The sequence below is a fragment of the Trichomycterus rosablanca genome, chromosome 25 (assembly GCF_030014385.1).
Source record: "Trichomycterus rosablanca isolate fTriRos1 chromosome 25, fTriRos1.hap1, whole genome shotgun sequence".
Taxonomy (NCBI): Eukaryota; Metazoa; Chordata; class Actinopteri; order Siluriformes; family Trichomycteridae; genus Trichomycterus; species Trichomycterus rosablanca.
The window spans coordinates 3972899-3999684 of record NC_086012.1 but is presented as its reverse complement, the minus strand read 5'-3'; the positions used below and the strand labels follow the sequence as shown (position 1 = coordinate 3999684).

At 44.3% G+C, this 26786-nt stretch overlaps 2 protein-coding genes across 2 annotated transcripts in view; one reads left to right on the top strand and one right to left on the bottom strand.

The window, feature by feature from the left end:
* The window catches only part of rsrc1 (arginine/serine-rich coiled-coil 1), a 134056-nt gene that overhangs the window by 105103 nt on the left and 2167 nt on the right, over window positions 1-26786 (top strand). Inside the window, exons 8-9 of the mRNA XM_062987435.1 lie at window positions 22595-22701; window positions 23964-24086. Coding sequence (XP_062843505.1) covers window positions 22595-22701; window positions 23964-24086 — 230 coding nt within the window. The remainder of the gene's footprint in view (window positions 1-22594; window positions 22702-23963; window positions 24087-26786) is intronic.
* LOC134302740 (gamma-crystallin M2-like) lies at window positions 704-3730 on the bottom strand. The gene is made up of 3 exons (XM_062987931.1): window positions 3658-3730; window positions 1474-1769; window positions 704-1027 (listed from the first exon to the last, which is right to left on the bottom strand). The coding sequence occupies exons 1-3, from the start codon at window positions 3728-3730 to the stop codon at window positions 752-754; spliced, it is 645 nt and encodes a 214-aa protein (XP_062844001.1). The 3' UTR covers window positions 704-751.

Sequence of the window (26786 nt, the reverse complement as noted above, 5' to 3'; positions counted from 1 at the left end):
CTTGCTGGTGGTGAGGCTTGAACCAACAACCCTCTGATTACTAGTCCAGTATCTTAACTACTGAGCTATCACTGCCCGATACCAGTTGCTAACAGGGGTAATAAATAAATTATAATATATATAAAGGATAAAGGACATTATATGCTATATAATTTTGGAGCAACAGTTTAGGGAAGGCCCTTTCCTGTTCCAGCATTAGTGTGCCCTTGTGCACAAAGAGAACCTCTATTAAGACCTGAACAGCTTTGGGATGAACTAGAACATCAATTGATGATTTTTGACCAACTATACAACTGCTCTTTTGACTGAATGGGCACAAATTCCCACAGACATACTTCAAAGTCTTCAAAGTGAGAAGTCGAGCTATTGCTGTTCAAAATAGTGTTTATATTAAGACTGAAGGTTTGACTCTTAAGTCTTAATATTTTACCAGCTGTTTATACCATTTAATGCTGTGCCAACAGTTTGGGGAAGGCCCTTCCCTGGTCAGGTACAACGATGCCTCTGTATACAAAATGACTTCAATAAAGACCGGGTTTGATAAGTTTGGTATGGAGAAACTTGAGTCTCCTGTAAAGAGCCTTGACTCCAACCCTATTAAACATCTTTGGGATGAATCGGAACTTTGATTTACTTTTTAAATATATAGAAAAGAGCTTTCACCTCTTCTTTACTCATATTAAGCCTTTATTAGAATTTGCTTTATTCGATTTGACTCATAGTGAAAAGATGAGAGCGGGGTCTGGATTATTTAATACCAGGAGTCCATGATGCGCCTCACGCTCATGAACCTCATGTTGCCGAAGTCCCTGAAGCTGCGGTACTCTCCGGGCCTGAAGTACCACATCCTGCCTCTGTAGTGCGGCTGCTCGTACATGAGCCAGTGCCCGTCCATCACGTGGCACGAGTGGCAGCCCCCGGACCAGTGGTAGCGATCCATGATGGAGTCGCAGTCATCGGTCAGCTCCATCATCTGACCCATATAGTTCTCCCTCTCGTAGATCTTCATTCTGTAGGAACCCCGGTACTGTGTGGAGAGGAGAACTGTTTGGGAACAAAGCTTGACCTGGCCTAAAGTATGCGGACACCTGACTGTGATCTTACTGAACATCCAATAGGCACCATGGGCATAAGTTTGGAGTTGGCCCTGGATCTTCTGGGGTGGTTGGAATATGTGCCACCCTAAGAACCTGTAAATTCATGCCAATTTCAAGGTGCAGTTCAGGGCTCTGTACAGACCAAGCTTGCCAGACCCACTCTTTATTTAGCACTGTCACCTCACAGCAAGAAGGTCCTGGCTTTTGTTATATCTGAAATGGGATGTTCAACAAGCTCCTGGTCAGGCGTCCAAATACTTTTGGCCATATAGTGTGTCTTGATATAAACATTAGAACCAGATCTCTACCAATAGACCCGTTTAATAGATGTGTAGATTTAGATCGTGCCACCTCGTGGCAGAGCTGATTATCGTACCATGGGGATCATGCGGCAGGACCGGATGCAGTTGTTGCCCCAACCCCACATGCTCATGTAGTCGGAGTACTCGCCCCTCTTGATGAAATACTGGTTTCCCATGAAGTTGGGCTGATCGTAGACCATCCAGCAGCCGCTCTCCACCCGGCACGAGTGGCAGCGGCTCAGGTAGGACGAGATGTCAGTGCAGTCGCTGCTGCACTCGTAGGAGCGGCCCATGAAGTTCTTGTCCTCGTAAAAGATGACCTGTTGGGACGGTACAGTGCAGTGAAATGGGATTAGATAAAAGGACAAGACTACAGATATATATATTATACTGCTTACTGAGCACTTTATTAGGTACATTGATCTGCTACAAGCTACCTACCATACATTAACTTTGTGGGTATACAATTAATGACTGTAGCTTTTCATTTGCTCTGTAGACGTTGCTATCCCCTCAAACCCCATTTTTTAATTAAAAACAACTGTTTTAGGACCCCGTGTGGCACTGTGGTTCGGTGGGTAGCACTGTCGCCTCACAGCAAGAAGGTCCTGGGCTCGATCCCCAGGCGGGGCGGTCCGTGTCCTTTCTGTGCGGAGTTTGCATGTTCTCCCCGTGTCTGTGTGGGTTTCCTCCGGGAGCTCCGGTTTCCTCCCACAGTCCAAAAACATGCAGTCAGGTTAATTGAAGACACTGAATTGCCCTAAAGGTGATTGTGTGTGTGTATGTGTGTGGGTGGGTATGTGTGTCTGCCCTGCGATGGACTGATGCCCCGTCCAGGGTGTTACTATGTGCCTTGCACCCATTGAAAAGCTGGGATAAACACCCACCCCCCCACCCCCCAGCGACCCTAACTGGGTAAGCGGTTAAGAAAGTGAGTGAGTGAGTGTTTTAGGACCCCCACTGACCAGATGTTACTTGGGTGGTGGACCATTGCCACGCTATCATTATATTGACATGGTAATGTGTGTCGTTCTGGTACAAGGGTATCAGGTGTAGCAAATCCCAACAACACTGCTGCACCTGATACACTCATACCACACATATTACGATGTTATTACCATGTTAGTGCCACTGCAGACTGTAATTGTATACCCACAACGTTTACTGTACCGTAAGTATAGCTTATAAAACGATCCCTCAGTGTCTGTACCAGCTAGGTGTACCTAATAAAGTGCTCACTGTATATAAAGCTGCTTACCCTGCCCATGTTGGCGATGATAGGTAGCCTTGTTGTTCAGTGTAATTTCCGACCGGTGAGCTGACGCCGTGTCGGGTCGACCCTCTTACTTTTATACCGGACCCGGACCCCACAGAACATGCGCCACCCATTGTGAAAAGTCCTGACCCAGCAGCACAGCGCAGAGAAGCATAAAAAACCGAGGGCTTTTCACTCCCATTTCCATGTGACCCGCCCGGTCTCCAGAAGGATTTAGAACGGGCGCTGTGGGCAACACAATGCAGCGGGCAGCTTGTATAAAACGCTGTTCTTTTGATGTATGCATCCTATAGACGCGCTGTTTTTTTGTGGTTGGCGCGGCCGCAGAATGCCCTTCCCTTGCACTCTGCAAATACGTGCTTTGTTATTCATGCAAGCTGGCAGAACCGCTGATTTGGTTGGCAACAGTACAGAATGTGTTTGCTCATCTTTATGTATTGGAGTAATGAAGTGAATAAATGTAGTTTTTTTTTTTTTTTACAAGAAAGACCTGATTAGTTTAAGCAAATGTTTTGACTCTCCGGTCAAATGATATGTGAAACAAACTTAAAGGTGCCAGTTTCAGCTAGTTTATACTCCATAATGTTTTTGTTCAGTTTAAAATATTGGAAAAAATAAAACAAAATGTTAATGTACCATCATTTGTGTATTTTATTTAGCAAATAAACACTAATTGGGGCTTAAAAGCAGAGATGTATTTTGAGGGTGGATTTCGGTAAGTGTTGGGCCAAAAGTAGTATATAATGGCTCTGTGTGAAAACCTAGCACTCTCATACTACACTCCTGAGAAGAAGGCATGTCTAAATTCTTAATGCTGCCTACTGAGGTGATTTATTTCGAATTATTATATTATTTTCGAGTTCTATAAAGGCATCTTTTAGACATGTCCAATTCTCCCCATGGCATTGTCAATCTCCGCCTCATGCACAACATCCGTGCTGGCTGGGAGGGACCACAGACTGGCACACGGCCCATTCGATACCTCTGAAGCCCTTCTGAAGGCTTTTTCCCCAGACTGACTTCCCCAGACTCTCGAAAAGAGCTGTAACGTGCATGGAGGAACACTCTAGACTCCAGCTATTCCTTTGCCGCTTGTGCCTGTGTGAAGCTGTAATAACCTGTCCAGCTTTTCCTCAGTAGAGCACATGCTTAGTATGAGACTGCTGCGTTACCTGTGTCCAACAAAGATTGGTTTGACGAGTCTGGTGCCAATGAGCTCAACCTCATTGAACACATTTGATTGCCAGCCAGGCCTGGTCATCCCACGGTGCATGATCTAGGGTTTTTTATAGAGATCGAGATGCAAGGCAGTTGTAGTCTATTGGATATGATATTGGACTAGTAATCGAAAGTCACTTGTTTAAGCTCCACCACTGCCAGGTTGCCACTGTTGGGCCCTTGAGCAAGGCCCTTAACCCTCAATTGCTTAGACAATATACTGTCGCAGTACTGTACATATTTTTGAATAAAAGCGTCTGCTAAATTCCAAAAAATTTAAATGTAAACAAAGATTGGTTGTGGTGGAGGGTCTATTCTGTTTTAATGCCCAGGGGTTTGGACACGGTTGTTGAACCAGCTTTTTGTCGGGCGTCCACATACTTTTGGACAGATTGTGGATCTGAATGTATCAGTTTAATTGTTCTGGTCTGTGTTGTCGTTATATGTGGTGGAAAAAAGTGTTGAATTTTAGAAGTGGACGCTGTTATAGGCAACAAAATTGTAGGGCAGGTGTAGTGGATAAGGTACTGGGCTAGTAATCGAGAGGTCAATGGTTCAAGCCCCACCTCTGCTATAAAAGTTAAAAAGCGTCTGCTAAATGCCAAAAAAATGTAAATGTAAACAAAGATGGGTTGTGGTGGAGGGTCTATTCTGTATTAATGCTCAGGGGTGTGGACTCCGAGTTTGAACCAGCTTATGGTCGGGCGTCCACATACTTTTGGATGGATTGTGAATCTGAATGTGTCGGTTTAATAGTTCTGGTTTGTGATGCCGTTACATGTGGTGGAAAAAAGATGAATTTTAGAAACCTGCTGCGCTCTCGTCTTCTCCCTCCTCTTCCTCTATCAGTCGAACCCTTGCCAAACTGTTAAGTAAGTGTTTAGCCGCAGGCTACGGTACACGGTTTCCTGTCATGCCGCTTTCTTAGGCAGAGTTCAAGCTTTAATGGAATGAATCGACTTCCTTCCTCCTCTGCACAGTGCTCTTTCATTTTCCTTTCCTTTTTTAAAAAAAAAAACAAGTACCACATTCCTCCCGTTCAGCGCTGGAAGGCTCGCCCCGTTCCCTCAACCTTTAACGAGGACCGAAATAATCCTAATGCGGCTTTCAAAGCCACGTCCAACCTCCACTTCCAGCGAGCTGCCAGTTTAAAAACCGTTTAGCCAACGCGGTCGCCGCGTACCTCAGGACCGCCGGGGTCTACCCACTCATCCCTCGGGGGGCGGCCGAGTTCAGCGCGACTAAAAAGTCGCAGTCAAACTGCGGAAATGAGCGAAATGAGAGGGGAGCGCGCCTCCCACTCCTTTCAAGAGTATTTCCGTCGGACGGCCACGGCCGGATCGAAACCAAACAAAAAATAAGAGGCGTTTTGATTCTCGCCAGCGCCCCGATGCGTGCGCTGTTAGATCGGCGCCGCCTGCTTCGACCCCTCTTCAACGAGGAGGCCACTTCTCCCAGCCAAGATCAATACTTCACCTCCTGCTCGTCGTTTAAACATAACCGCGTTCTATTGGAGCTTGAAAGGGATTCTAGCCCGGCTGTCGAAGGTCAAGCGGCGTTTCAAAATCAAGCCCACGAAGAGAGGAACTGCGCCGGGTGTTTGTCTTGGCTCCTTTCTTGGTTTCGCAGTAACTTTTGGCAAAATTGGTTTCAAAGCCGAGCGTTTTTGGAGTATCGACCGCTGTGTGCAGATCGCAGCCTGGAAGTTGTGGAACTACGCTAACTTGTTTTTTTTTTGGTTTTTTTTACTATTCTATGTTTCTATGTATAGTTTTGGTGCCCTGGATTTTTAATAATGATTCTGATAAACTGATCATTTCAGATTGTTTTTGGAGGCTCTTGCTAGTTAGCTCTCCTGTTTTAGTTCTTGTGGCTGCTCCTGTATTCAGGTCTCGTCCCAGTGGATCATTCTGGTCTGCATATTCGATTTGGGACAGTTTTTACACTGGATGCCCTCCTTACACAGCTCTCTTTATTATTATCCAGCATGGGACCGGCACTGAGAGCGCACTGACAAGTCCATCCACAGTACTAATGGCTTGGATGTTCGGACATAAATTACGACTCCTGACCCTCACAAAAGCACATCATTAGGTACACTGATCTGCTACATGCATCTATTGATTATTTTATTAGCAACATCTACTATATGGATGAACTTTGTTGGTATTCAATTACTGACTGTATACCATCTGCCCCCCAGTAGCTCCCGGTAACAACCACCAGTGAACAGACAGTAAGATGGAAATGACATGACGGTGTTGAACTGGTTGCAGGTACAGCAGTGTTGTTGGGATCAGTGCTAGAAGGAAAGTCCGGCGTATAGTCCTGCGATCAGAAAGAAACGCTCCACCTACAACCAGCGCTAATAAACAGTATTTAAAAATCCCAACAACACTGCTGCACTTGATACTCATCCCAGGTGGTGGTGTGTTAGTGTGTGTTGTGCTGGTATGAGTGCATAAGACACAGCAGCACTGCTGGACTGAGAACAGTCCACCAACCAAAAATATCCAGCCAACAGCACCCCGTGGGCAGCGTCCTGTGACCACTGATGAAGGTCTAGAAGATGACCGACTCAAACAGCAACAATAGATGAGCGATCGATCGTCTCTGACTTTACATCTACAAGGTGGACCGACTAGGTAGGAGTGTCTAATAGAGTGGACAGTGAGTGGACACGGTATTTTAAAACTCCAGCAGCGCTGCTGTGTCTGATCCACTCATACCAGGACAACACACACTAACACACCAGCACCATGTCACTGCAGTGCTGAGAATGATCCACCATCTAAATAATACCTGCTCTGTGGGGGTCCTGTGGGGGTCCTGACCATTGAAGAACAGGGTGAAAGCAGGCTAAAAAGGTATACAGAGAAACAGATGGACTACAGTTAGTAATTGTGCTTCTGTATGGTAAGTGGAGCTGATAAAATGGACAGTGTGTGTAGAAACCAGGAGGTGGCTGATCGGTGTGTATGAGTGTAATTTAATGACCGCTGTGAAATGTGGCGCTTTTTTGTAAAAATGAGGTGTGTAAAATTAAGCAAATTTCCCGTAAATTTAGTAAGACCCCAGTTATAATATTTCTGTACCTAATAAACTGCTCGCTGAGTATATCCAGCCTTATTTGTGCCCCGGCGATGAATCCAGTCGAGGGCCGGAATACGCGCCGAGCCTGTCCGCCGTCACGGCCTAAGCAGGCAGATCATATATTTTAATGAGGCGTATAATAGCTTTTAACCCGTATCATTAGAGCCAGATACGCGGTGGCCTGCTCTTTCGCCATGCAAAAGGGGGAAAACTGTTTCTTAATTACGCCGCGTGTCGGCTGGGTCACGGGCGCCGGTGTGTAGCCGTCGGTGTGTGCTTGTGTTCCGGAATTATCCGACCATTAAAATATTCACTGGGGATTTTTACCCCCCTAACACACACACACACCCGTGCTGGCGCACACGGGCGCACGCGGTCTCGACTCCCGCCCCCTGTACCTATTAACACCTCATCTCCCTCTAACAAGCTCTGTTGTCGATCACCAGGCTCTCGAGGCTGAGGGAAAAGGTCTGAACCGTGTTGCTAGAGAGAGATTAGGAAAGGAGGAAAGGCCGGCGCACCCGGGTTTACCCGTCGCTGAGAAGATGTATCGCTCGAATTAGAGCCAGCCACAAATTTAATTAAATTCTCCACCGCGGCCTTAATTAGAGACTTTGTTGTTAGCTTTTACCGGCGTTTTATTTTCATTCGTTTGTGGCGTGTGGATGAACGCTTTCTTTAGCTGACCCGGAGTGCCGCAGGTATCGAGGGATTTAATTAACGGCTTCTTATTCATTTTCACCCTCAAATTGTTAGATGGGATGTTTGGACTTACGTTTTTCTATTTAATTTCACTTTCCTAATGGAATATAATCACTAAAAATATGAACTATTTATTACTGTGGTTATAATTACAGGAGCAGCGGTAGCCTAGTGTGTAGCGCTTTAGGCTATCAGTCAAAATGTTGCGATTGAATCTTAGCTCTGCGATGCAGTTAATGTTGGGCCCTTGAGCAAGGCCCTTACTACTCTCAGCTCTGACCCTGTGCACTGATTCCAGATACATACTACAACTCTTATACTGACACTTTTACCCTTTATTACATAATAAAAAACAGATTTTTATTCATGACTTCAATAGCATTTAAAGTATTCAGCATATTAATAACTTCAATAGCTTTTAAAATATTCATAATAACGTTCCAAAACAAGCTGTATTTTATTAAGTGTAACCCACATTACATACTACAGCTCTTAAATGTAGGGTAGTTGTAGCCTAGTGGATAAGCTATTGGACTAGTATTCGAAAGGTCACTGGTTCAAGCTCCACCACTGCTGGGTAGCCACTACAAGGGCATAAAAGGTAAAAAAAAAAAAAAAAAAAAAAAAGCAAAAATTGTAAATGTAAATATAGATGGGTTGTGGTGGAGGGTCTATTCTGTATTAATGCTCAGGGGTTTGGACCCGGTTGTTAAACCAGCTTACTGTCGGGCGTCCACATACTTCCGGGCGGATTGTGGATCTGAATGTATCGGTTTAATCGTTCTGGTTTGTGCTTACAAGACACCTATTACTAACAGGTCCTTCCCTGTCCCCCAGTCCACACAGCATTCTCCATAAAGCCAGTAGTAGACATGGGCTTTGACCTCAACCCCACTAAACAGCTATGGGATGAATTGGAATGTCAATCCCAGACCAAACCTTCTTGTCTAAAATCAGGTGCCTGACCTCAGAAATGCTGTTCTGACTGGCACAAATTCACACACACACACACACACACACACACACACACACACACACACACTCCCAGACGATCCAGATGAACAAGCTCATGGTCAGGTGTCCACATACTTTTTGCCACATAGTGTAGTGTAGATTTTTAGTGCACTTTATTTACAGTAACATTTTCAGCATTTAGCAGACGCCTTTATCCAAAGCGACTTACATTACTATTACAGTATACAATCTGAGCAATTGAGGGTTAAGGGCCTTGCTCAAGGGCCCAACAGCAGCAACCTGGCAGTGGTGGGGCTTGAACCAGCGACCTTCAGATTACTAGTCCGGTACCCTAACCTCTAGGCTACTGCTTGCCATCTACAGTCTAATTAAAAAGTCTTTTTTTTCATTAAAGCAGAGTGTAAAGACTTTATATCATAACAGAATTCGAAAGTCGCGTGACACTGACGTTCACGCTAATCTGCCCATAAATCAAATTATTTGACCTCCGTGCTAGCGCCAAAGCACACGCCAAACCGGACCGCTGTTAAATATTTAGCACGCTCCCATCATGAATACAAATGGGCCGCAAATTGGAATCTACAGGCGGGCGACCCCGCGACTAAAGCCAGGGGTGCAAAGGGCCTCACTCGGCTTTCAGTGTTTTAATTACCGCGACTCCCGCCGCGGCGTGAAGGACAAGCGGCGAAACCATGCAACTGGTAAACGTCACTTCTCGGCATCCGCCCAGTCACTTAACGGATGTTAGGGCGGACTGAACCGGGCGTGAGAAAATAAAACAAGCTTCAGTGCTTTTACAGGTAATATAATTGGACATGAATTCATTATTTACTTAATAAATCATTTATTTACTAGATTGTCAAAAGTATGTGGACACATCACTAGGACCTTGTTATCCCATTCCAACCCACTGGCATTAACTGGTCCAGTGGACATAACAGCCTGTCCTGAAAAGACAATTTAACTGTGGGAATTTGGGCCTCTTGGGTTGATGTTAGTCATTGCTGCTGCAGTTGCGGCCTCTGCTGGCTGGATGAGGTGTCTGCACCAGAGATGGTAGATTCACAGATAGTAGTGCGTGACTCTCCGTGTATGATACTGCTCTCTGTGTATACCTGCATGTGTCGGAGGGTCCGTGTGACCGTCTGCTCCTCTGTATGGTCAGAGTGGGGGTCTGCAATGGTAAAATACTAGGGAATTGGATACGACTCGATTGGGAGGAGCTATTTTTACATTTACATTTTCGGCATTTAGCAGACGCTTTTATCCAAAGCGATTTACAGTGTACAGTCTAAGCAATTGAGGGTTAAGGGCCTTCCTCAAGGGCCCAACCGTGGCAACCTGGCAGTGGTGGGCTTGAACCAGCGACATTCTGATTACTAGTCCAGCACCTTAACCGCTTGGCTACAACTGCCCTCTGTATTTTTACTGATTGTACAATTGGTATGTTTAAATGTATGTCCATATTTCATTTTCATTTCATTTCATATGTGGCCAAAAGTATGTAGACACCTGAGCTTGTTAAAGAAAGAATGCCTGGGTCAGAGCGCAGGGTCAGCCGTTGTACAGCGCCCCTAGAGCTGAGCTTAAGGGCCTCGCTCAAGGGCCCTCCGGTGGCTGCATGGCAGAGCTGGGATTCAAACTCTCAGCCTTATAATTGACAGCCTAAAGCTCTACCCACTAGGCTACTACTGTCCCTAACCTCCTATAAGCCATTTAATTCCAAAGTATTGGCGTTTACATGGACTTGCCCCCTTTTCCTAAAGATTTTAGGCATCTGTCAGGTCAGGCACTGATGGTTGACATTCCAGTTCATCCCAGACCCATCGTTGGGGTTGAGATCAAAGTTATGTGCAGGACAAAACTCATCAAGCCGAAACACTTGAACTCAGTCACGTGTCCATATAGGTCCAATTGCCCCCCCTCCCCAACATTACATTCCATCAGGATGTTTTTCGTCCTCGCAGGGCCGCCTCACTTTGTCCCGTCATAATTGGAATCAGTCTGTAAAAAGTATTCGTTCTCTGCAACCCCACCCCAGTGCATCACCCGCCCCACGCCGAAGCGATTAGTTATGCCCGGCCTGTAAGCGGCGAATCAGAGACGGGGACCCGGGGGAAATAAATTTGGTGGAAAATCAGTGAGGGAAGATTTAATTATCACGCGGGGACCTTTTCCCATCGCTGGCTTGCTGAACCAAGAAAAAGAGAGAAAAAAAATGAAAAAGGCTCATTGTGCTTCGGCCAGATCCGCACGGCGCTTGTCCTCCACTCCCAATTTGTTCCCCGCGCGGTGATACGCCGAGCAATTACCTTTTTATTGATTTTTCATCACTGCAAATTTCAAGTAGCCCCAATTCTCACCGCCCGCCCCATTCTTTTGGAGTCACGGTGGGTGATTAAGTGCCCCCCCCAACACACACACACTTTCTCCTCCCATTTGATTTCAGTAGCATAAGAGACACGTGGGGCATTTTACGACCCCACATGACCTGTTTGACTTGTATTGGAATGATGCGATGTAAACTATGTGTCCAAATATTTATGAACACCCTCCCAATCATTAATAAATAATAATAATAATAATAAGACATGCTTTACGTTTTCTTACATTTTCGGCATTTAGCAGACACCTTTATCCAAAGCACCTTACAGTACTGTGCAAATATACAGTCTGAGCTATTAAGGGTTAAGGGCCTTGCTCAAGGGCCCAACAGCAGCAACCTGGCAGTGGTCCGGCTTGAACCAGCATCCCTCTGATTATTAGTTCAGTACCCTAACCACTAGGGTACAACTTCCCAAACAAAATTTCATTTCATCATCATGTTTTGCCACCACTTTAACCTGGTCAGGGTTGCAGTGGGTCCGGTTTTTTCATAATCCATTGACAATCCATTGCTGGGCATCAGCTTTCCACCCAGCCAGTCATGTCTGTACATAGCCGCTCAACCGGCCGATAGCACCACCGTAGTGGCCTAGCATTGACCAGTGGTCTGTACAGAGACCCGATCTCATAGGAACGCTATGAGACGAATTGGAATGTCGACTGTGTGCCAAGCCGTCTTGTCCAATTTAAGTCCCTGACCTCTTTTAAATAAATGGGTGCAAATTCAGTCACCCCGCAAAATCTTGGTGGGGGGGTGGTTATTCTATGTTAACGCCCATCGTTTTTTAAATGTCGTCCAGTGAACACATTAGGTGTCCACATACTTCTGACTCGTTTTCTGGTCGAGGAAGAATCTGCCACTGTCTATCAATTGTAGATTGTTGGTTCGAATCCAGGCTCTGCTATGCAGCCACTGTTGGGCCCTTGAGCAAGGCCCCTAAACCTGTCTGCTCCAGGGGTGACGTACAATGGCTGGAAATGAGTCTACCGAGCTTTGTTTGTTGTTGATCATCTGTGATTTTTCTCACAACTTGGGCAAAGGCATTAAGGTTTTGTTTTTTTCTGGGGGGGTGTGTGTGTGTGTGTGTGTGTGTGTGTGTGTGTTAGTGAGGGTGAGTTTGAATTTATGATGTGAGTGAAGGGGGGTGCTTTTTAGGGGGTGTTAAAAGCAGTGTGTGGGTGGTGGGCTCATTCTCACCCCATCAAGAAGTGGCTGGTGGTCCTTGACACACGCACTCCTGAGGACTCGGGGCGCCTGGGTGATTGGGTGTCACTTCGGGGCCACGCCGGGGTGAAGGGTCAGTGAGCGGGTAACCAGAGTGCACATGTTAAACGTCACTCAGCGAGAGGCACTTTCGTTCCAGCAGGCCCAGTGCACGCTTGCTAAATAGAAGCCATTAAGCATGTAGTTGTACTTGTATGTTATGTGGTCGAAGGTATTTGGACGCCTGATAATGAGCAAGTCTGGACACCCCATTTCAAATACAAATGGTTTTAAAATAAAGTGACCTCTATGTGATCTGATCAGCTATAACAACAGCCGCTCTTCTGAGAAGGCTTCTCACAAGGCTTGAATATGTCTGTGGGAATTTGTGCCCATTCAGTGCAAAAGTGCGTTTTTATGCCTGGGCACTGAGGTTGGTCAGGAAAGCTTCAGTTGTTCCACTTTTGAATCAGTTGTGCTGAGAGCTCTGAGCAGGCCACTGGAGTTTCTTTAAATCACAGGAATGGACCTTCCCTAAACTGTTGTTGCAAAGTTGAAAGCATGAATTCAATAATTAGAAGGGGTGTCCCAATATTGTGTATATCATGGCAGTCTTGCGAAATCCATAATTTCTGCCACTATTATTTTTCTCTGCCCTCTTTTGAAAAGGCTTTCCACAAGGTTTTGGAGTGTGTCTGTGGGAATTCGTGCCCATTCCAAGAAAAGTGCAGCAGTTTAATGCACAACCCCACTACGGCTGAGGGCTTGAGCTGTCGACCTGGCGCAACTGGCCGCCCCTGAGGGTGGAAAAATCGAGGGGGTTTGGCATCGCTTCTGCAAGTGCGACCTCTGCTGTCCGGTTGAGGTGACTGCACAAGTGGTGGATGATTTATAGAGAGCACAGTGTGACTCTCCAGACATGCTAGTCTCTAGTTAGTTAGTTAGTGATAGCCTAGTGGGTAGAACTTTGTGCTGTCAATCTAAAAGTTGAGAGTTCAAATCCTGGCTCTGCCATGCTGCCACAGTTGGGCCCTTGAGCGAGGCCCTTAACCCTGTCTGCTCCAGGGGCGCCGTACGATCTCTGACCCCGGCTTTCAAACAAGACGGGATATGCGAAGAGAGAATTTTATTGTATTGTACACGTGTATATGTATAAATAAAGGCTTTCTGTTCTATTCTGTTCTGTTCTATAAGAGTTGAACATTAACAGGTGAAGAGAAGTGGCGGGTGACTACACGTGTGATATAAAAAAAATGAATATTGAATAGTGGGTGCAGAATCATGAATGGATTTGTACGCTGACCGCATGGTTACAAGTACAGACGGACGGGGGGCGGAGTGCAAATCTCCCTGGTTTCCCGGAGTCCGATGACCTCACTTTTATTATAGAGTCCCGTTCCTATTAAGTAATTAGTTGCTGGGTGTTTCTCTAATTGCAGAGTTATTTATGAAACAGCTGCCGGGCAGAAAACAGAAAGCTGTGCACTCTGCTGTTTCGCTCGGCCATTTAATTCTGTACTTCTCTGGCTCTCTCGTGCTGTCCGGTTCTCCTTCTCTGATTCGCTTTGGCGCAGGTCTTTTGTGTCGCATCGTCAAACCTTTTTTATGCCTCTATGTGCTTTTATATCGGGCCGTCCGTATTGAAACGACATCACGGCGTACCTAAAGTCCGTTTTATTACTTTAACTCGGAAATATATATCGACGCGAATGTGCGTGCTCGTGTCCGGACGTCCGTGATCAATCTGCTGCTATTGCACTTGCTTTGTTCCTGAATACAATAATAATCCTAATGTATTGCACTACACAAGCAAAACAGGCAGAGAATAAAGCATCCCGGCGTTTATTGTCTCTCAAAGAGCAAAAGCAAGTTGCCAGGCCACCTGACCATCTGACCGAATATATATGGACACCCCTTTAAGCTTTAAACTCCAGTTATTTTTGCTGGTTATAACTTTTAGTTCATTTTAATTTGTGTGTACATTTTACATTTACATTTTAGGCATTTAGCAGATGCTTTTATCCAAAACGACTTACAGTATACAGTCTAAGCAATTGAGGGTTAAGGGCCTTGCTCAAGGGCCCAACGGCTGCAACCTAGCAGTGGTGGGGTTTGAACCGGCGACCTTCTGCTTACTAGGTGTGTGTATGATATTGTGTAAGTCCTATTCATTCAAAGTATTCTCCAGGCTTTTTTCCTTGCCACTGTCGCCCTCGGCTTGCTCAACAGGGGTTTTTGGTCTGTTGGTCCTGGATTCTGTAAAGTTGCTTTGAGACGATGTCTTTTGTAAAAAGTGCTATATAAATAAAGTTGACTTGACTTGACTTGACTTTGGTTTTGGGTGTTTTAGCTGGACTTGTTGATAACAGGTGTGGACAGTTTTTAATATTAGAACAGAGCGTGGTCAAGACATAAAGCCTTCTAAGATAAATGAGAATGACGATTGTGAGCCAAGATCAGTGCTTGACCTCCTGAAAAAAATTCCCACAATTGTCCTCAAAGGTTGTGTGGAAAAGGAGCAACCAGGAAAAGTCCAAGTGCTTTATGAAAAAGAAAGGGTCTGGGCTGGGAAATGTTTTTAAAAGATTTAGGTATTTCTCCCTCTACAGTGCATGTAATTATTAAAAGATTCTGGAATAAATGAATTCTGGAGAACAAAATAGAGTCGTGAATTGTTAAACATTGTTTGTTGTTGTGTCAACAAATGCAAATCCAATAACACAAATTCAGTAACACAGTGGACATTCTGGTCTCATGCTCACATGAGAATAGACAACTCAGTCTTTTAAATTTCATTGAGCCATTGAGCATCATGTTCTTCAGACCTGAGAAGAAAAGCAGCCATTCTGAATGTCAGCAGTGTAAAGTTAGGGGTCTTTCATGGTGTTTTTTGGGGGGAAGGAAGGGGGTGGGGGTTAGTGTCCACAACATGGGTATCTAACATCTGAAAGGACACCAGTAACGATGGAAGCAACATATGTTACGAAACAATTCCTAGCCACAGTCTGCATGTAACAGCAATATGTCTGCAAAATCACAGTGAGCGAGTGCTAGACTGGCCTGCCTGCAGTTCATTTACATTACATTTCGGCATTTGGCAATTGTGGCAGTATACAGTCTAAGCCTTTGAGATTTAAGGGCATTGCTCAAGGGTCCAACAGCGGCAACCTGGCAGTGGTGAGGCTTGAACCAGCAACTTTCTGATTACTGGACCAGTACCCTAACCTCTAGGCTACAACGGCCATTTCTCACTTTGGATATACATACAAAATACGATAACAAAGACAAGTAGCCTACTAATAGCCAACAATGCTTTCAAAGTTGGGCTATCAATTGAAAAGTTGAGAGTTTGAATCCCAGCTCTGCCACACAGCCACTTGGGCCCTTAAGCAAGGCCCTTAACCCCCGTAACTCCAGAGGCGCCGTACAATTGCTGATCCTGCACTCTGACCCCAAAGAATTTCATTGTACTGTACAGATGTATATATTACAATTAAAAGCATTATTTTAAAAAGAGAGGTCAGTTGTAGCCTAGCGGTTAAGGTACTGGACTAGTAATCCAAAGGTCACTGGTTCAAGCCCCACCTTGTCAGGTTGCCACTGTTGGGCCCTTGAGCAAGGTCCTTAACCCTCAAATGCTTAGTATACTGCCTTGGTACTGTAAGTCACTTTGGATAAGCGTCTGATAAATGTATAAAATGTAAACACAGTGGAGAAGATGCTAGAGTCCCAACATTTTTGGAACATGTTCCATGGATTAAAAATGGCATTTTTTTTATAATCAATTCACTTGATCCTAAACTATCCTCAACCATACAACACTCAAAGCTTTGACATCAGTATCACAATGAAAGCAAATGGCATCGGGACATGCCCACCTCCCAAGCCAGTCAGGTGTCATTCACTTCCAACACGGCTTTGATTTAAAATAATAGGAGACGCCGACGTAGCATAAAGCGTCCCAGTGCTCGCACGTGTTGCACATCAATGTCGACCATCCTATCCAGGGGCACGCGTACACAGATGCACTCCAAAGCACACATCATTCATATCATTGTCCTCAGCTCTTAATCTCCGGGGACGCCAGTGACATCTGGCACGAGCGCCAGTCCTGTCCTCATGTGTGACCCCACGCTAAAAAAAGGATTGGGGGTGGGATGCAGGCCAAATCAGGACCACTTCACATAGCTGATGAGTAACGTCAGGCCTACGAGAGCCGATCGCGCGTGTGTGTATCTGTGTGATCTCGGTTCAGGCGTGGTTTCACCATACATTCAACGCCAGGGACGGGTCTCAGGGCCGCTCACTCAGCCCCGCGCTGTCCTCGCTGTCCTCGCTCTCTCTCTCCATTGAGATCTCATTTGTCAAGGCCGCCAGCAGCAGGGTATTAGTTATGCAAATATTGACGTGCTGCTTTGGCCTGGTAGCTATCAATTGAAATCAGCAAATCGATGGCCCTAATAGCTGCTCATTACGTACTTGATGCATTTTCGGGGAGAGCATCGGAAGCTGCCAGCCTGCCTAATCAATGCAGTCAAAAACTATTACCGTACTCCCAGCCAGACACCTTTTTCATTCCCTCTGCTTTGTTTAAAGCCTTTATCGGCTCCCTGTGCTCACACAGTTTACTGTATAACGTGGCGCAGGTATAAAGCGCCCCCTGCAAGGTGCTTGATTGTTTTTATTCTTGTCCACGACTGTGTTTGATATAAACTTGTGAACTGATGAATCTTGTGTGATGAGTAACTACCGTTCCTGTCATGAATGTAGCCAAAAGTGTAGAACATGACGTTAAAATCCTAATACACAAACAAACGATAATTAAATACCCATAATAGACAGTTACAAAATCACTGTTTTCTGTTTTTATTTGCGTTTTACATACGTCCCAACTTTTTTTGGTATTAGGTTCGTATCTGTCTGAGACGTGCTTGAGCCTGTATAAGCACTTTCCCATTGTTTAGTATATTGTTTAGTTTAAATACTTAATTTAGGGTGGCACGTGGCTTGGTGGGTAGCACTGTCGCCGCACAGCAAGAAGGTTTTTGGTTCGATTCCCAGGTGGAGTGGTTTGGGTCCTTTCTGTCTGGAGTTTGCATGTTCTCCCTTGTCTGCGTGGGTTGCAAGTAAGGTAAATTGGAGGCACAAAATTGTTCATGACTGCATTTGACATTAAACTTGAACTGATGACTCAAGCATTTCTGTCATGAATGTAACCAAAGTGTGTAAAACATGACGCTAAAATCCTAATAAATAACTATTAAATACTTAAATACATTTTTTGCACGTTGCCGCATGTAAAGTCACGCCAACACTCCTCCAGTTCCCTCCGCCGCGCACTTTCCCGAGCCCCCATCAGGAGTGGACGCGGTCTTTATTTAGACCCGGCGCTGGAACAGATAAATAAGACGGCCGCTAATGGGAGAAGCCGAGCTCCGGGTGGGTGTCGGGGGCTCGCCGGGATAAATCATTAGATGGAAGGTTATTGGAAATGCAGCGGGATAAAAGAGCGAAGAAGCCAGTAATTGCCTTAAAGCTCAAACTACAAAGCCTCACTCGGGCTTTTACAAGGCCAGCCGGCAACAAAAGGGCCGTAATTTATGAGCTCAGCGTAAAAGAATAGCATAATTGCATTAAAAATTAATGCTAATGAGGCCCAAAATGGGGAAGGTGGTTGTTATGAAAGTTTGTATTCATCTTCTCTGGGTTGAATGATGGGCTGGTGGCTTGATTAATGGCTTAATTTCTATCAATTAGCAGGCAAAAAGATTCTCCGCTGAGACAGGGGGGCTCAATTGAGCTTTGAATTACATCTCGGCCTGGTGCGGAGAGAGGAGAGGAGAGGGCAGGAGGCTCAGACACTTACTTACTTACTTACTGGGTGTGTTGTGTTTTGTGGTGTGTGTCTGTGTGTGTGTGTGTGTGTGTGTGTGTGTGTGTGTGTTGCTTTGCAAGTCTGTTCAGATATGCAGGCAACATCGTGCGCGAGTGTGTAAAGTCTTCGGGTCGAGAGCTGCATTTTCCTTTAGGTTCACATTTATTTCCATCGTTTTGCGTCTGCTTTTATCTTCAGGCGCGTCACCGTAATTACCCCGTTTTACCGCCCTTCTCGCCGCCTAATTGAAGTTCATGACATTCTAAAGCCCTTTTAAATTCACGCTCGTTTGCGACTAATTGCCTGATGACGGGCAGCGACTCTATTTGTTTATTTTTGCTTTAGGTGATCGAGTTTAGCAAAGCTAACGCATTAAATTAAACAATTAATCAGGCATTAATGACGGCGCTAAAATACGCTAGCTCACTATCGCTCAGATCTGAGGTTCGAATCCTTCGATTATGGGTGTGGCCAAACAATCTAGCCATCACGAGGTACTCTAGTCTGGAACATCCGGCATCAAAACTGTTCCAATCAGGCATTATGACATGTCACATGAGGCTCATATATCATTTAAACCTGGCAAATACACTGCATGACCAAAATTATGTGGACATACATCCCATTTAATTATTGAGTTGATTAGAATTATATAACATCCGGTATCAAAACTGTCCCAATCAGGCATTATGTGACATAAGGCGCATGTACAATTTAAACCTGGGAAATGTACTGCATTGTCAAAAGAATGTGGACACTCCTTATAATTACTGAGTTTATTAGAAAAATTAAAGAGGTCATTTCCTTTTTCCACCATAGTTGTGCCCCTCTGGTTCAGAAAGTCTGTTCTTAACTTCACTGAACATTTTTGGGATGAATTGGAATGATGACTGTGAGCCAGGCCTTCACATCAAACATCAATACCTGATCTCACAAATACTCTGTTATTTAAATAGGTTTAGAAGTGGAGGTGGCTGTAATTTCAGTAATATTAATACCCATGATTTTAGAAGCAAACTCATGGCAGGTGTCCACATACTTCTGGCCAAATTGTGTATGAACTGCATACTCCTTATATTTTTAAAAAGTTAATTAATCGACTGATGCAGATCTGTACTTCTGTGATGCCATTTAGCTTTGTGGCGCCTCCTAATTCCTTATTAGTGATTGTAATTGACAAACTGCTGACTTCTCTGTGCCCATATAAATAGGGTTAGTTTGATTTGGACCAGATCAGAGAAAGAAAACTTTATGGAATGGTCTGATATTATCCAAGAACCAGTAAAAAAAAATACAGTGTCACTAGTCTCCCCCCCTTCTTTTATAATGCAGTCGTTTCCAGTTATATTGCTGCCTGCACCACCCCCACACTGGCCAAGGAGAGCTGCAGACTGTCATGCGCCCTATCTGGCAAGCATATAGTTACCGGCCACTTCTTTTTTCATGTTATGGTTTCACAAAAAGTTGCATCAACCTCCGTTCCTCACGGTGCGCCACCTGAGCCCCCTTTTTGCCAGGTTTTGGATTATGCCTGATCATTCAGACTCATCAAGTGTCCCCTCAGCATAAAGCAACAGTTTAGGGTTTTTTTTTATCTTCCAGACTTGGCCGGAGACCACTGTTCTTCATACTGTTTCCATGACTGGAGTCAAACTTGTTTTATTTCTACAACATTAAGTAAATAATCTTAGTTGCTGTGGTTATATTTATAACCCACAATAAAATGAATAAGTAACTCATATTCATGCTTTTTTTAAAGACATAGTTGCAGAAATCATTCCACTCACATGAACGCTGTCCTTATATTTTGGAAACTTCATCCTGGAACTGGACCGTCACAAGGCAGTAAGTTGTTCAACACCTCCATCTCCTGGTCATTTGTTTCCAAGCCTCCATGTAATTCCAGTCATTTTACTTCAGGCCTGTGTTTTTTACTGTATCAAAAAGACAAATCAGCCAGTTTTCGGACCCATTATTTACTAATTCTAGATTCTCTTTTATTGGGAAGGTCGAGCTGGATTGCCTGTAGCTTTATCTCACCAGGATAATTTACTGATTTTATTTTTCTCATCGGACTGTTGGAGTCTGTTTGCCTTTAGCAGCTTTGATTATTCACACTTGTTTGAACATTTATTGGCGCCTTGAAGCAATTAATTGACATAACTTTGCGATACAGGGAGAAGAATTCAGATTGCATTGCGTAAGAGTTGCGTAGGCCTTATTTATAGTCAAATATAATAATCATACGCCTCAAGTCTATGTCGCTTGTTCTCGTCTCTGCGTCCTCTCCTCTTTTCGATGTCTCTCCGATCAGTATAATGCACCTGCGATGGACTCATGGGCTCTAAATTAATTTCCTGGATAATGTGTCAATATTAAATATCAACTCTGACCTGGCCTCGCGCTGACGGCGGCTGGCAGCGGCCCCTCTCCGGCGGCGCTATTGATTTTCCTCTGTCTGCGTCTGGCCCGGACCCCCTCTCTCCAAGTGCATTATTTTTTATTCTGGCTATGAAATACATATCTTTCTCCACTGACATCTGACAAACAGCATATGGAAGTCATTTTATCTATCAATAATGTGTTTGTCAAAAAGCATCAGGCTTTTATGGAATCCTGAGCCGAGGATGGGCTGTCATCGATACCGACGGGGCCTGGATGCGTTTCGGTGTGTTGCTGGATCAGTTATTAAGATACGCTACACACACACACACACACACACACTAGCAGAAATAGATACGAGGACACACACACACAAACATACACACACACATTTAGGATTAATAACAGGGTGAGTGAGAACCACTGGGCTCTGGACTGCTGTCATGTGAAGGACAGGCCACTGGCTGCTGGAGGATATTGGAGCAGCGTTTTTAAGCTCTAGCTCAGTGTCCCGAGGTAACGAGCGCTATTTCTGGAGGACTTATCTGCACTAACGTATGGCTTCTGTACATCACCTCTTATCAGAGCCTGCTTCACCAAATCTGCAACATAAATGACTGTTTAGGGGCCCTCAGTCCCCACAGCCCTTAAAGTTCTGTTGGTTCAGCTACGCCCACTGCTAACAGGTGTACAAACTTAATGATTGTAATCAAGGTTTGGTACAAAAGCAGCATCCAGGAAAGGCTGAGAGTCTTTGATGAGCAAAGATGATCAGAGGATCTCCAGTTTGTCCACAAATGCATGAGAAAATGATTGAAATGGAAGAGATTTGCATATTTCTCCCTCTACAGTGCATAATATCATTAAACCATGCAAGGAATCGGGAGGAATTTCAGTACGTAAAGGCCAAGAGCGCAAGCTTAAGCTGAACGCCCGTGATCTTCAACTTTTCAGACGGCGCCGCATCAAGAACCTCCACTCAACAATAGCTGATATGACCACATGGGTGAGGGATTACTTTGGCAAACCTTTATCAAGCACTACAATACGGAGTTACATGCACAAATGCCACTTAAAACTTTACTGTGCAAAAAAGAAGCCTTATGTTAACCATGTCCAGAAGCGGCGTCGACTTCTCTGGGCTCGGAGGCATCTAGGATGGACCATCATACAGTGTAAACGTGTATTGTGGTCAGATGAATCAGCATTCCAGGTCTTTTTTGGAAGAAATGGACGCCATGTGCTACGGACCAAAGACGAAAAGGACCGTCCAGACTGTGGAGACCTGTAAAGCTTTTATTAAAAAAAAGATAATAATAACTCTAACAAGAAATTTCAATAAACACTGTAAATAAGGAAATATTTTAATAAATAAAAAAATGCATTGATAATAGAGCTGGTTGGTACTGGGTACTGTGTGTAAGCAGCACGTTTACTGGTTCCAGGTTTACCACATAAAAGCCGGAGCAAATATTCATTTATTCATTAAACAAGCGGAGCGAGGAGACGCGTCACGACGGTCGGAGCTAATGGGTGGAATTAATTCCTCTCATTAACACGCCAGCAAGTGCGGCTGTGTGGATGCGTGTAAGAACCTGTGTGATTCTGAGTGTTCATGTATTTGTGTGCGGCTGCCGTCCTGCAGACTGATGGGTACAGATATGGGTAGGAAGACGGAGGAATGGGGGGAAACTGTACGTGTTGATTGGCAGATTATGTGACAGGTGAAGAACAATAAAATAATAATTATTATTATCAGTTTCCTGTTTATTTCTCTCCCACTCTAAAGTAATTAAAACTTCTGTTTTATTTCCTTTTCTTTATGAAAGTTTTAGCCAGTTGTATTTATTTATATAAATAAAGCACCTGATCCTACACTGAATGAGTTCCTTTAAATAAATGTACTGATTTTTCAATGTGAAATGAGTCTCATCCACAAACCAGATTTTTTTATTCGCTTACAGAAAAGTGCAGCAACGACAATTGACTTTATTTTCTGTCCTTGATACTTTGACCTCTCCTCTGCCCTCCTCTGCCTCCTAACCGTATCTCCCTTTCCTCTCTCTTTGTTTTGTGTTTACACAGAAGAGCTCTCTCTCGCCGAGCAGGTGAGGAGGATAAAGGACATCGAGGCCATCGAGAGCGACTCCTTTGTTCCCCAGGCTTTCAAATCATCCCGGGACGCCGGCAAGGTGCTCAGCTTCCCTCCCTCTTATTTTCCTCTGCCTTTTCATTTGCTTCGCGTCTCCCTCCTCATCGGCGTGATTCGATTTGTCGCTCGCCGGCCCTTATTTCGTCTGCAGACGAACGCAATCGTTCCCATTCAATGCCGTTTGCGGGCCGCCGCGCGCTCGGTGGCTGGAGCGAGGCTGAATGGGTTCCGAGCGTCTGAGGCGTTTCTGCAGACGTCCCAACCAAAGCCCTGTGTTCACCTACCAGATTGGATTATCCACATACGTTCGATGATTTCCACGGCCTGGACAGTAAAAGGACAGTCGGAACGGGCCGGTGTGATAGATTACACGAGGACTGGGAGGTGATCTGGATGATTCATCCAAAAACTGAAGATGCCAGTTTACAGATGGTCATTATGGTCAGGGTCACGGTGGGTTTGGCTCATCAAACCATAAAGACCAACCATCCAGTGGCCTCCTCACCTGCCCTGAGCCCTGACCTCACCTCACTAAACACCTTTGAGATGAATTGGAACGTCCGTTTTGAACGCCCTATTGAACAGCATTTTCAGACCTCACAAATGCTGATTTCTCTGAGTGGTTACAAATTCCCACAGACACATTTCAACATCCTGTGGAAAGAGGGTCCAGCTATGTATAAATGCCCAGAAATATGACCAGATGTCCATATACTTTTGGCCATACAGTGTATCTTACTATACATTCATTTCACAGTAAGCTTCAGTCCTGGTCAGGGTCTCGGTGGGTCCAGGGTCTTTAACACACCCTCTGCATGTTTTTGTGAGTTACTGTATGTTACTATATTGTAGCAGAGTGAGATTGGAGGTGGAGTGGGTGCAGCATTGCAACATATTCTCAGTACCTGGGTTCAAGCCTTGCATCCAGCACTGACCTCAAGGAGTTTTGGCATGTTCTCTCATGTCTGTGTTGGTTTAACGGTCAACTCCATATGACATTAAGAAGGTGGACCGACCATCATGTATGAGTAATGGAGTGAGTTAGTTAGTTAGGTAGTTGGTTAGTTTTCTGCCTTGTGACTAGTGTTTGTGTAAGGCACCCTACCCATCGCGACCCTGATCAGAACGAATGAGTTACAACGTGATAAAATCTGAAAATATTTGATCTACTGTATAAATCTGATCTTATGTCTAGCTATGCAGACACCGCCATCATGTGGTGAAGCATCGCACTGCAGGTGGCACCACTTGCTTTGGCAGGGGACACATGACATTTTTGGGGTTTGAATTCTGTGTTCTCAGGTAACCGAACCTGCGATCAAGAATGAGGCCGAGTCTGCTGACGTGCCCACTGTGAAAGACGAGGTCATGTCTCTGCCCACTGCCATCAAATACAGCGAGAGCGGCACACTCGCTCACCCCAGCGTAAGTCTAGCTATGTGTTTTGCCCACAAGTACACCCCCTAACTAATGTTTGAGTTCAGAGGTTTTAAGAGTATGACTGAGTCTCTCTCCAGAGGTCTATCAGGACATGAGCTTGGTGTTGATAAGTCTGCTCAGAGCCCTGACCTCAACCTGATCCTACATCTTCGGGATGAAGTGGAATGTCAGTTGTGAGCCAGGACTTCCTATCCATATTAGTGCCTGATCTAACTGGGCACTAATTCCCACAGATACAATCCAAAACCATGTAGAAAACCTTCCCGGAGAAGTGGTTTCTTTTTTATTTGTAAACAGACATGATAATTGTATTCTTGCAAATTCCAATATTTTATTATTATTATTATTATTATTATGATTATGAAAACTAAGAATAAGTTAAACCAATCAGCTTTTTTCTCGCTGTTCTCAGTTTAAACGACTTTTAAATCACTTCAAATATTTGGACAGACCTAAAGGTGCCTAATGTAGAAAGTCTATTTCAAAACACTGTTATGACGCTGTAATAGTGGCATTTAAAATATTTAAAATAACAAACATAAAATATTTATTTTTTAAACGGGTCAATTCCTGTCAAAAAAATTTATAAAAAAATTAATAAATAAATAAATATTAAAAAAGTATATAATTCCTCTTGCTGGAGCAGCTTGTTTGTTTCCATTTTTTCCATTTTGAAAATAGACATTTTTTGTTGAATTAAACCAATTTCATCAATTGAATTAATTGAATTAATCAATTGAATTAAACCAGTTTAAGCTCCTCTGTGAAGTCGTATTTGTGCGGGTGTGATTTACGTCTATTTTGAATTTTCTTTTTTTATAAAAAATAGTCATTTGTCAGCTGGAGCAGCTTGTTTGTTTACATCCTTACATTAATTCGAAAATGTACATTTTCTGTACATTAGGGTGGCACTGTGGCTCGCCTTACAACAAGAAGATCCTGGGGTAGATAGATCCCCGGTTGAAGCTGCCCGGGTCCTTTCTGTGTGGAATTTGCATGTTCTCCCCGTGTCTGCGTGGGTTTCCTCCGGGAGCTCCGGTTTCCTCCTACAGTCCAAAGACGTGCAAGTGAGGTGAATTGGAGATACAAAATTGTCCTTTAAACTTGTGAACTGATGAATCTTGTGTAATGTGTAACAACCGTCTCTGTCATGAATGTAACCAAAGTGTAAAACATGACGTTAAAATCCTAATAAATAAATAAATCTATACATTAATGTAACAGACAGAGTAAAATTACCCCAACCCAGCTCCATCTACAGCGCAGAAGCCCATGCCATACTTATGGCACTAAAATATGCAGAAGAAAAACAAGAACACAAAATCTTAATGTGCACAGACTCACAATCCTGCCTTAAAGCCCTGGAATCATGCACATCAGACCACCCTATAGTCAACAACGTACAAAGGACTTAACAAGCTAACAGAACTGGAATATGACATAAAGCTATGCTGGGTCAGTAAGCAGATCAGTTAGCTAGAGAAAAAACAAACCAAAATACGCCAAACATCAAAATCCCATCGACAGATTTAAAACCACTAATACACTCCTACATCAAGGAAAAATGGCAAGTTGAATAGAACGCTCAGACCACCAACAGACTCAGAGAAGATCAATACATCTAAACATCAATACCAAACTATAGACCAAACCATATACACAAGATGCAGAATTGGCCACACCAGAGTAACCCACCAATACCTGGTAAAAGGAGAAAACCCACCAACCTGTGAAACCTGCCAAACACTTACAACCATAAAACACAAGACAACACAAGAACAGTACTAACCTTCCTCACAGCCATTAAAATAAAAATTAAAATATACAATGGACCAAAGGATAAAGACAATATAAAAAAAGACAGATATATAATACCCAGTTTCTGCCATTAAATGACACACGTGTTTAACATGGTAAAAATCCCAAATAAATAAATCTATACATTAGTGTAAAGACGTGACTGTAATTTTGGAAAATCTAATCAGATTGGTCTAGATTAGCTGTTTATTAATTTCTCCTAATAAAAGTGCGTGTGCTAGTTAGTATTTTATTTATTCAGAATTCCGTCCTCTTGATTTTTTTCATTATTAATAATCATCCCTCCACAGCGTCTCCTTTTGAAGGCGCCACTTTTTGACAGGTCCCATTTAGCGTTTCTAATATTGGGGGACAGAATTTCCCGCGAAAGATTTCTCTCTCCATCTCGGCGGCGGCGCCGCAAACTCAGTTACGCGTGACGGATGCAGATGAGCTCGAGCGGCCTGATCTATGCGAGCAATATGCCCGAGGCACGCTGGGCCCCGTCGCCGGTAATGATTCGATCATTTAGCCCGCCGCTGCTTACTGTATCTACTGTAATTTCGAGTAATTTCGGCGGAGCGCAGAGGCCGCGTGTCGGCGTGTGTGTCCTACACGGAGCTAACACACGAGGAACCGGGCTACATGCATCCGGGGACCATTAGCGGCTACGCACGCGCGTGTTTGTGCGGCTCCTGTGACAAAGTAGAGGCCCTGGAGCGAATGCTACTGGCAAAACCTTAACTCGACATAAATGATACACTTATCTCCTCTCCCGGAGCCACCACACACCAACACACACACTCTCTCTCACACACACACACACGCACAGTGTGGGATGCAAGTGATCATTCTTTCCCATCCGCAGATTTGATTTCACGCCTTTCG